Source organism: Vollenhovia emeryi, unplaced genomic scaffold (assembly GCF_000949405.1).
Source record: "Vollenhovia emeryi isolate VEMERY1.0 unplaced genomic scaffold, V.emery_V1.0 DF939415.1, whole genome shotgun sequence".
NCBI lineage: Eukaryota > Metazoa > Arthropoda > Insecta > Hymenoptera > Formicidae > Vollenhovia > Vollenhovia emeryi.
The window spans coordinates 1-10,143 of record NW_011966951.1 but is presented as its reverse complement, the minus strand read 5'-3'; the positions used below and the strand labels follow the sequence as shown (position 1 = coordinate 10,143).

Sequence of the window (10,143 nt, the reverse complement as noted above, 5' to 3'; positions counted from 1 at the left end):
CGAGGAAGTAGTATAAAGTGTAAAAGGTACACTGTAGTTGTACTTTGGTACGATTGGAAACCAACCAAAGTGTAAACCTTTTACACTTTATACTACTCCCTCGGATAAGCTGTAAGTAGGATTAGCTTTAGGTATAGAAGCGAGTATCGGATGAGCCACAAGTAGGATCATCCCTAGGTGTAGAATGGGCATAAAAGTTTTACACTTTGGTTGGTTTCCAATCGTACCAAAGTACAACTACAGTGTACCCTTTTACACTTTATACTACTCCCTCGGATAAGCTGCAAGTAGGATTAGCTTTAGGTATGGAAGGGGTATCGGATGAGCCACAAGTAGGATCATCCCTAGGTGTAGAAAGGGCATTATGGTTTGGCTACAGTTGCGGTCGGTAATTCATCTCCTATGGTAAAAAGTTCTAACAACTGCTCTAGCTGATTCACCCTGTATAAGTGTGAAATAATGTGTGGTGTAAAAATAATAAATAAAAAGTAAACATAAAAATTGTTTGCTTTGTAATAGTTGTAAAACCTTTTTGCCACTATTATAAAAGTAATAGTTCTCACTGCAAAAAAATGTATGTTTTTTTCGCAATAACTTCCCAGATAGCACACTGAATTCACAAAGTATTCTTTAAGTTTTCTTTTTTCTGAATTTTAATTTTTAGGAATTCATAGAAGAATACAATAAGAGTGACAGAGGAAGTTACATGCACCACAAATCGGTTTCCTGACAACTTCTTAAAGTATTCATCTCAAATTCAATAAATGTAAACTTTATGAATTGAAGGGGAATAGTGTTAGAACAAAGAGGATTACAAAATATTTACCCAATGTATGTACACATCTAATATGCAGTAACATTACAGTACCATTATTATAATTTCTCACTCAACAGTGAGATACTCTCAACCGAAGCTCGTTGACAATCGGATGATTCTTCCGTTTCGGTTCTCGTCGTTCGATTCTTTCTTTTACACAATAGAACTATTGCACAAAATTAATTGCACATAACGTTACGCACACAAAATATTGCACGTGGTAACACGCTGCACAAGAACGTCCGGATGGCGGTTAGCGGATACTCGCGCATGACAAATAATTCCTTATAAATTCTCAAAGTATTCACAGTACTGAATCGCGAAGTATTCATTATAATGAACTTCAGAAGAATACTTCATGACGAACTGATTCAGACTAATTCTTCAAGAATTCTTCACATATTCATTTTTCTAATTCTGCGTTTTCTTTAAAATGAATTCTCTATAAACTTATGTACATCTTTGTGCTATCTGGGTTTTCTGTATTACTAAAAGATGCCAGGTCAAGAAAACACTGACGTTGTTAATTACCGCCGGCGATATTGAAGAATTCTCATTAGTATTATAAATTAGTGACAATATCGAGAAAATGACGGGAGGGAGGAGAGAGGGGAGGAAGAAATGTGAGCAAACAAATGAGTGTACGTTAATAAACGGGAAAAAGCAAATTTCAATTAACATATTATTCAGTAATGTTTCTATAACATATGTATAATTTGTTGCAAATTAAATATTGTTAAATTATCAAAACTTCATACGTTTCATTTATCAAAACTAAATAAAAATTAAAACTTATTGAAACTCCATTAAAATTCACAATGTAACATGACCCTAGTCTGTCTCGCGTAACATAAAATAAATTTTTCTCTTCATGTACAGTATCTTTATAAAAAAACGCTATTAATGTGAAAAAAATCTCGACCGAGATTGCAATAAAGCTGCACGAAAAATAGACATTAAAAGTTTCTTCATTGTAAACTTTGTAAACAGAATGTTCTAACTTCAATCATGCATTGAATCGTCCTCGACGAAATCAGCTGCTTCTTGTCGCATCACACATTCAATATGCGAAATTTTATTCCTGAACTTTACTCCATAGAATTTGTTTGCACCGTGTAGCAATTCCGGTCTACAAAACAAATGCATTTTCAGCTTTATGTTGATCCATAAACATAATAACGCGCTGTTATCTTAAAGTCAACTTGGACACAGATTGTACCTGAATGTCGTGGTAATGAACTGGGCGTGAGAACTAAGTTCGTGAATCATGTTCGCCACTGCCTGTCTGTCTTGTGGATCTAGCATGTGATCTATTTCGTCGAACAAATAAAACGGTGCAGGATCGCACTTTTGTATCGCAAACATCAAGGACAATGCCACGAGTGACTTTTGTCCTCCTGATAACTGGTTTATTTCTCGCATTTCACTTGTATGTCGCGCAAATGATACTCTTATACCTAGAAATTATAGATATAGAATATAAATAATAGATATAGATAATGATAAACATAGAGGAAAGTCCCCAATTATGGAAATAGGTTCCTAATTTTCTAAATCTTTTCGCAACAATTACAAGCGCCATCTAACAATAAATTTTCCACTAAATAGATTTCACTCCAAAGATGATAAATTTATGATGGGATCAACAGATGACGCCTATTAATTTAGCAAAAAAAAACCCCGCTATCTCATATTAGGAGTCTATCTCATAATAGGGGACTCTTATATCGACTGATCTCTTTCACTTCGTATCTCAATTGTACATACAGGGTGTTAAGGCAACATACATGTCAGTACGACGGGTTGCCCATTCGAGCAGGCGCGCATGGTCATTCACAACTGTGCGCTGGGTCGAATGGGCAACCCGTCGTACTGACATGTATGTTGCCTTAACACCCTGTACGTATTCTGGTCCAGAATGAACGTTTAAGCAGAAAAAAAACAAAAAATTTCGTAACGTCAAAATACGACCTTGCGAGAGAGATCAGTTAATACAAATTTTTGATATATTTAAGAAATATAGTTAACTCAAAGAAAAAAATTAATCAAATTTCTGAATAAATTATGCTTCTTGTATAGAACATAGTGGCAAGCGCGGTGCAGAGAAATGTACTTAGTAAATAAATGAACGAAAAGACCCGAGTTCAAATCCAGCCACGAACATCGCTGGTTTTTTTCGGACGCTACTTCTCGGAGGGAAGTGGCAACCACAGACAGTTATATCTTGCCACACATACCCCTTTAGGGGCGTAGCCCTTCAGGTTGGAGATTTCCTTCAGCAAGGTTTAACAGCCTACCGAAGATGAAGTAAGACCAAAATGCTCAAAGTGCCAGAACAAACGGGATAAAATAGGCTTTAAGCCTAATACACGAGGAAGAAGAAGCATAGAACATTTGACTTGTTTAGATAAATTCATTTCCTCACCTACGCCAACAAATTCATCGGAGTCTGATAGCTCCACTGTTCCGCCTTCTTTTTCATCACCGTTTCTAGTTTTCATAACCAGCTGTGCATGTCCCGAAGGTACAAGCTTTTTGAATACTTCACTGAACGATTTGCTCATCTTAAAAAGATTGTCACATACAATTGCTTATAAGAATGCATTATCATGATAGATTTATATATCAATATTAATCCTTTACTATTAATTTTTTAAAGTCTAATTCAAATAATATGCTACATGCAAAGAATGCTAAACTATCTAGTAAACGGGCAACTAAATAGAAAGGGGAGACAATAAAGAGATATATATATATATATATATATATATATATATATATACTACGGGCAAAAAAATATGTACTTGTTTAAATGTAAATTGTACTGCTTCGCATTTACGCTGTTCAAGTACCAACAAGAGTTGTTTTATTTTCTCGCCATTTCGGTCCAATTCTTCTTTTCGTTTTACCAATTCTTTTATTTGATTGCTAAAAGATATGAACTGATCCAAAGCTTTTTTATTCACATGGCTGAAAATAAATATAAATTATCAACAAGTAATACAACCTTGAATTTATAACTATAATAATAATAATCGATAATTATTAATTTTTACTTGTTACAACCCCAGTTTATTATAGTTTAGTAGTATAAATACGCACCTATATTTTTTTAAATGCTTATTTGCCTGTTTCATTTCCTTGAAAAGCTGTTGCGTTGATATTGTAGTAAACCTAAAATAAGCTTCACGACTAGATAATACGCCGAGTTCAGTAATCTTTTGTTTACATTCCACTATTTTCTGCTGCAGAATATTCAACTTGCTTGTCAACTTCTCTAAATCTTTCGCATCTAGTATTTTCTCTCGCGCTTCTTTTTCTTTTGATTTCCACTTCTCAACTTCGTCAGACTCCAATTTTTGCTAAACATACCACAAAATGGGAATTAAGAATCACATAACTTAAATGTATACTAGAGAGAACGATTACTATGTTCTTAGATACTTACTTTCTTCATAGCATTGGCCACTTTTTCATTTTGTGCTCCAAAGTCCTCATTCACTTCCATTAGTCTCTTTTCGATATCTGCCAACTGGATCTTTGACGATTCAAGCTGCCGCTGTCGATCGTCAATTGATATTTCTTGTAGAACTTGAACTAGATCATCCTTTCTTCTCATCAAGTTGCTTGTTAACAAGTTCTCTAACTTATTCTTTTCTATTTCTAATTGCATCCGTTTTTCAAACGCTTCTTTGCTTTCTTTCGTTAAGCGTTTTATGTTATCCTTTAAAGTGTCAACCTACAAAAATCGATAATCAATAGACTCTAAATCTTGAACCCGAAATGGAAAAAAAGAAATATATAATAGATATGGCATTCTTTAATTGAACATTGAAAATTCTTTTTTCGCGCACCTGATGCTTATCCGCAACGGACAACAGCGCCGTAAGTTCTTGACGTAATTCACTCTCCAGGCCATATTTAGTTACGCTCATCGCTTCCAAACTTGATGTGCATTGTGCAAGACTTATTTCTTTTGGCGCGCGGTACATTTCTATAGCACTCAATTCTTCCTTCATAAGACGTATGTCTGCCTTTATTTTGTCATATATATCTCTGTTAAGTAAATAATAATCTGCTGATTAGTCTCTATCATTAAAAAAAAATTTCAATAATTATAAATGTTTAAATACTAAATGTAAAATTACCACTAATTATAATGCTAACTTAAAGACATCATCTAATTACTCACTTCGCTTTACTACGTCTGGTTTCAGTCCTCTGCATTTCGTTAACGTAAGAACTAATACTTTGATCCGTCTTTCTGATTTCCTCCCTAAGTGTCGTTAATTGAATCTCGAGAGCAGAGATTTGTGATATTAATTTTGATCTTGTCTTTTGTATCTCGAGTCGTGACCTGCGGGTGTTGAAATATCCGCCAGTTAAGGTACCCTTGGATGAAACCTGATCTCCTCCCAACGTAACGCAATCGAAGCCGCAATCCCGCGCCAAAGTCGTCGCTGTTTCCAGATTGCGACAGATCAAAGTATTTCCAAATATATTTCTGTATTCAACAAAAAGATCACAGTAATTATATAAAGTCTATATATATCACAAAGAAATGTGTGGAAAAGAGATTTTTATTTTATGTATTTATACCTTAACGCTTTGTCAAATTTGGGATCGTAACTCAACTTGGATATCATAGGTATAGCATCACAGACTTGCGGATAATCTTCAGCCTTTACGCGAAGTCTATTTAGGGGTATAAAAGTTACTTCTCCCGATAACAGTTGACTATTCATTTCTTTTAAAATTTGTGTGCCAAACTTATCAGTCTCCACAATATGATAGAACAATCGATTGCCAGCGGTTACTTCAACAGCCATATAAACGCTCTCGTCACAACTGAAGCTTTCAATCACAGGCCCGTAGTAGCTGCTAACTTCACTAATCATATCTTCTCGTTTACTATAAAAGTAAAGATATTAAGAACATATGTATATTATTTGCAATGTTCATATTATCACAAGTTTTAAACAGGGACGTTTAAAAATCCTTTTAAAAGATTATGCAAGTAGTATATAGATTAAGCAAGTACACTTATACCTATTATTAAAAAAATGATCTTACCGAAAAGTGTCTAGTACTTTACGCACACTGTCCTTGCCATTCAAAATAGCTACGCCAGTTGTGGATCTCAAACTCTGATCTGCTTTCGCTAAATCTTCTTTTAGATCAGATAGATTCAATTGCAATACGCTTTCTTGCCGATACCTGCAATTTGATGTGTGCTCAGCTTGTAAATCTTGAGGATTTCTAACTAACGCATTTGTTAATTTAACAAATTAAACTTACTGTTCTTTTCGAGTCACTTGATACTGATCCTTCAATTTAAGGAGCTCATAATATCGCTTGTTATGATCCTCTATTGACGCACGCTGCTGTTCTATCTCGCGTGTGTGGTCTCCTACCTTCTTCTCCAACGCAATCTGTTTTTCTGTATCACATTTCAAATCTTCGCTTATCTTCTTCTGATATTCTTCTTTGTCCTTTATCTGTTTCGTAAGCTGTTTAAGTTCATTTTGTATCCACTTGTCCCTCTCATCCTACGATAAATAAAGCCCTTAAAAATATCTTACTAAAACTTAACTAGAACAAAATGTAATTCACAACATCAATGATTTTTTATTGACCGTATCTGGCAATTAAATGTAATTCAACTTATTACAGCGATCACGATTTTCTTCTCCTTTACCTTAGTAGTGAATTGACTGCCACGATCTTGTTTAGCATACAATTCTTTACATTTCTGCTCTTTTAATTCCAATTCTTGCATACGCTCTTCCTCGACACGTTTTATTCCTTCGTACTGCGAGGAAAAAGGTTTCCTATACTAGTGTCTTAGTGTTAGATAAAATATATTAAATATCTGAATATTCTCTCACCTCTGGCTTGAGAGATTTTAGCTCGTCTTCTCGAAGAGCAATATTAGCTTCCAACTTTTCCAATTCTTGTTGGGCACGTTTCTTACTGTCGTTGTCACCTTTCACCTCCTCCAGCAAGTCGTTAATGGTAAAAGTCAACTTGTTCTTTTCTTTCAGTAATTGCTGCTGCTCTGCACTGCATTACAAACGTTTTTTCTTTGCCGTACTCCTCATTTTATACATACATATGTACATACACACACAATCTTTGACACGTTACCCAAGTATTTCTCTTTCTTCTTTGGCAATCTGCACTTCCTTCTTTGCCTCCTTCAGTCTCTTTGTAGCTGCACCTACTGTCTCTTGTACAGTTTTCAATTCTGCACCCAATCTCGCCTGCTCGGCTCCGCTATTCGTCCGCAATACCTCAAACTCTACCAATTTCCTTTTATTTTCTTTAAGTTCGCGCTCGTAGATCGTATATTCTAAACAACGACGTTGTTTATCCCAACGTTGATACTCTTTCAATTCCTCCTTCTCTTCCTCAAGTCTTTTCAAACGTTTTTCTACAATAGAATAATTATTTTCACTTGTACTTTATTTGTTCTACATATTTCGTTAATTGTAATCCTCACCCATCGTTAGTAGCGAATCATTGATCTTTTCTATCTTCCCTTCCGTTTCTTTCAAAATGGATTTTGACTCTTGTTTTTTATCATCGTATATCTTCGTACCTGCCACTTCCCGTAATAATTTTAATCTGTGTGAATCTGGTGCCGTTGCCATTTGGTTTATCTGCAAAACAATTACGTTGTACCAAAGATAAATATAGATAGGTCATTAACATACCTTTCCTTGCTTTACAATGTAGTATGGATTGGATCTAGAAAATCCTGCCAACTCCAATAAATTCATCACGTCGTTCCTTGTTGCAATCTGGTTGTTGAGAAAGTATTGGTCCTTCTCGCAGCTGATCATTCTCTTTAAAAAGACTTCATCTTTATCAATCTATGAATAAAGGAGATTTGTCTTTATTATTATTTATTAAAAAGTAACAAAATTATAGATACGAAATATAAAATTATAAATACATTTTTTACATAAAAAAAGAACTAGTGTGTAGTTATTTTTACCAGTAGTCTCCTATCGCAGTTATCAAATATGATTTCTACATGGGCGGATGTGACGCAAGGTCCTGGCCCTTCGTGTAGCAGCGCCTGCCTCTGCTCGCGTTTAAGATGCGAGAACTCATCAGGATTGCTCAGGACAAACTGAATAGCGCAGAAAAAGTTGCTCTTGCCGGATCCATTTCTACCAACTTTAATGAGAACATCCAATTGCAACGTATATTAATTACATGTAAAATCGTCAGCTTACCTACTACGTTGTGCCTTGGATCAAAAGGATCAACGACCGTCTGCTCGCGGTAAGACTTGAATCCTTGGATAATCACCTGTTTCAACACAAACCCACAATGAATACATAAGTAGATGTGCAGCGCATGACCAATCGTCCGACCTTAACTTTAATTTTGGTTTAATTCATGTTTGTCTCTTTCTGCAGTGAAGCCTAATCTACAATGTGCTTTCTGCATCTAGAAACATTCTATTTTATGTAAACAAATCGAAACGCTTAACAAACTTGTCGACAATTTGCGATTGTACAATGTATAATGCACAATTTATCAACTTGCCCAAATTTTGCAAACGTATTTATTGGCTAGGAAATAGAATGTTTCTAGACGCAAAGGACACGTTGTAGATCAGCCTTCACAGTTGGAAAGAGACAAAGAACAAATTAAGCAAGAATGTTAATCTAAAAGGTAAAAAAATTACCCGACGTTGGAACAATCGACCCTAAGACCCGGTTTCACCAACGTTGTTTAACTTTAAGCTTAGCTTAATTCGTCGTCCCTTTTAACTTTAGAAAGAGACAAACGTGAATTAAACTAAGATTAAAGATAAAAGTGACGTTTGATGAAACCAGGACTAAGGCTGTGGTCCACTTGATGCTACAAATACTTCAAAGCACTCTTCTTCTCTTTCTTTATTAAAAGGAAGAAAGAGCAGAAGGCCTTGAAACATTTGCAGCATCAAGTGTATCGCAGCCTGAACTGATCTCGTCAATTTCCATCGTAGGAATTGCAGTGGCAATACAATAATTTCAACGGAATTCCGAGGAGATGCAGACGGTAATTCTGTATGAAATCTCGACGGTAATCCGAAATTCAAGAAACAAATTGCAGACGAAAAAGGTGCGGAAAAAGTGCAGTGATTTCGCGTCAAGGGTGACGCAATTCCGAATATAAAAAATTCTATGCTTAGGCCCGGTCTACAATGAGTTGTTAGTCGTTAGTCAGAAGTCGGAACTATATGTCGGTCCTTTTTCTTCCACCCAGAAAGGAAAAGGATCAACATATAGTTGCGACTTCTGACTAACGACTAACGACTCATTGTAGACCGGGCCTTAGACGTCTTGTAGTGCGATTCTGTAACTCGTTATGTCGTCGTTATGGGCTTTGCGCAGCTTTTCTACGGTATATTAGATCTGCGCAAAGCCCGTAACGACGACATAACGAGTTACAGAATCGCACTACTGTGCGGGATGCAGACCAGCGTAAAACGCAACGAGTGACGAACCGTGATCCATTGAGCGCACAGCTTTGCCGCAAAAGTGCGTCGAATTTCGCGCTGGTCTGCAAGTCTCCCATTTTTAGTCGCAACCACGCAACGCAACACGATTACCGATTTTGTTTACCTGCTTGATAAACATGATGCGACGAGAAGTCAGACACAAAGTGCGCGTTCGTTTACGCAGCGACTGCCGCGGCTAGCGTCATCCTGTCTTCGTTGCACATCAGATATCAAACGAAGATAGGGCGACGCGTCTGCGGCAATCACTGCGTAAACGAATGCACGCAAATAGGTACCATTAGTAATGGCGTTGCACGAAGCCGCAGCCGAACATGCGAGACTCGCTGACGCCAGCGCAACGAAAACATCTGACTATCGGCATTAAAGGCCAGTTTCACAAACTGCGGTTAAGTATTAATCAGGGTTCAGTCGACTCCCTATCTTTTTCCATCTTATTATTTAAGAAGAGACAGGATCAATTAACTTTCGGCTAATTGATCCTCTGTCTCTTCAGTTAACTGTTAACCGATGTTTGTGAAACTGGTCCAATGGCCCGGTTTCATCAAACGTTGCTTAACTTTAATCTCGATTTAATTCACATTTGTCTCTTTCTAAAGTAACAACAGTTGGAAAGAGACAAAGAACGAATTAAGCTTAAAGTTAAACGACGATGATGAAATCGGGCTTAAAGGGCTGTGCTATGAACGTTAATAATACCATTACGTGCTTCGTGCAACTTTTCTAAGATATTTTGTATCAGCGTAAAGCACGAAATGACATTAATATTAACAAAAAAGCCACTTAGAATCAAAGTAAATCCACAGTA

General features: G+C 36.3%; 1 protein-coding gene across 3 annotated transcripts; it reads right to left on the bottom strand.

Moving 5' to 3' along the window:
- Positions 1-835: 835 nt before the first annotated feature.
- LOC105557804 (structural maintenance of chromosomes protein 3-like) lies at positions 836-9,832 on the bottom strand. Of its 3 annotated transcripts, none has more exons than XM_012005160.1 (19): positions 9,442-9,832; positions 8,062-8,137; positions 7,818-8,002; positions 7,534-7,692; positions 7,320-7,479; positions 6,965-7,250; positions 6,706-6,880; positions 6,516-6,629; positions 6,116-6,366; positions 5,891-6,034; positions 5,417-5,728; positions 5,010-5,321; positions 4,672-4,873; positions 4,266-4,556; positions 3,920-4,179; positions 3,622-3,787; positions 3,243-3,381; positions 2,037-2,274; positions 836-1,946 (listed from the first exon to the last, which is right to left on the bottom strand). In XM_012005160.1, exons 1-19 carry the CDS (start codon positions 9,454-9,456, stop codon positions 1,820-1,822), a joined length of 3,612 nt encoding a protein of 1,203 aa, XP_011860550.1. In that variant the 5' UTR covers positions 9,457-9,832; the 3' UTR covers positions 836-1,819. The 3 variants fall into 3 exon arrangements, with proteins under 3 accessions (XP_011860550.1, XP_011860551.1, XP_011860553.1); XM_012005161.1 differs by having other exon boundaries at positions 7,534-7,665; XM_012005163.1 differs by lacking the exons at positions 836-1,946; positions 3,243-3,381 and having other exon boundaries at positions 2,246-2,274.
- Between the last annotated feature and the right edge of the window lie 311 nt (positions 9,833-10,143).

Coding starts and splice junctions, on each gene's coding strand:
- LOC105557804 (XM_012005160.1), bottom strand. Junction 5,729..5,890: donor AAAGTACTAGACACTTTTCG/GTAAGATCATTT, acceptor TTACTTTTATAG/TAAACGAGAAGATATGATTA. Junction 2,275..3,242: donor CGATGAATTTGTTGGCGTAG/GTGAGGAAATGA, acceptor TATAATTTCTAG/GTATAAGAGTATCATTTGCG.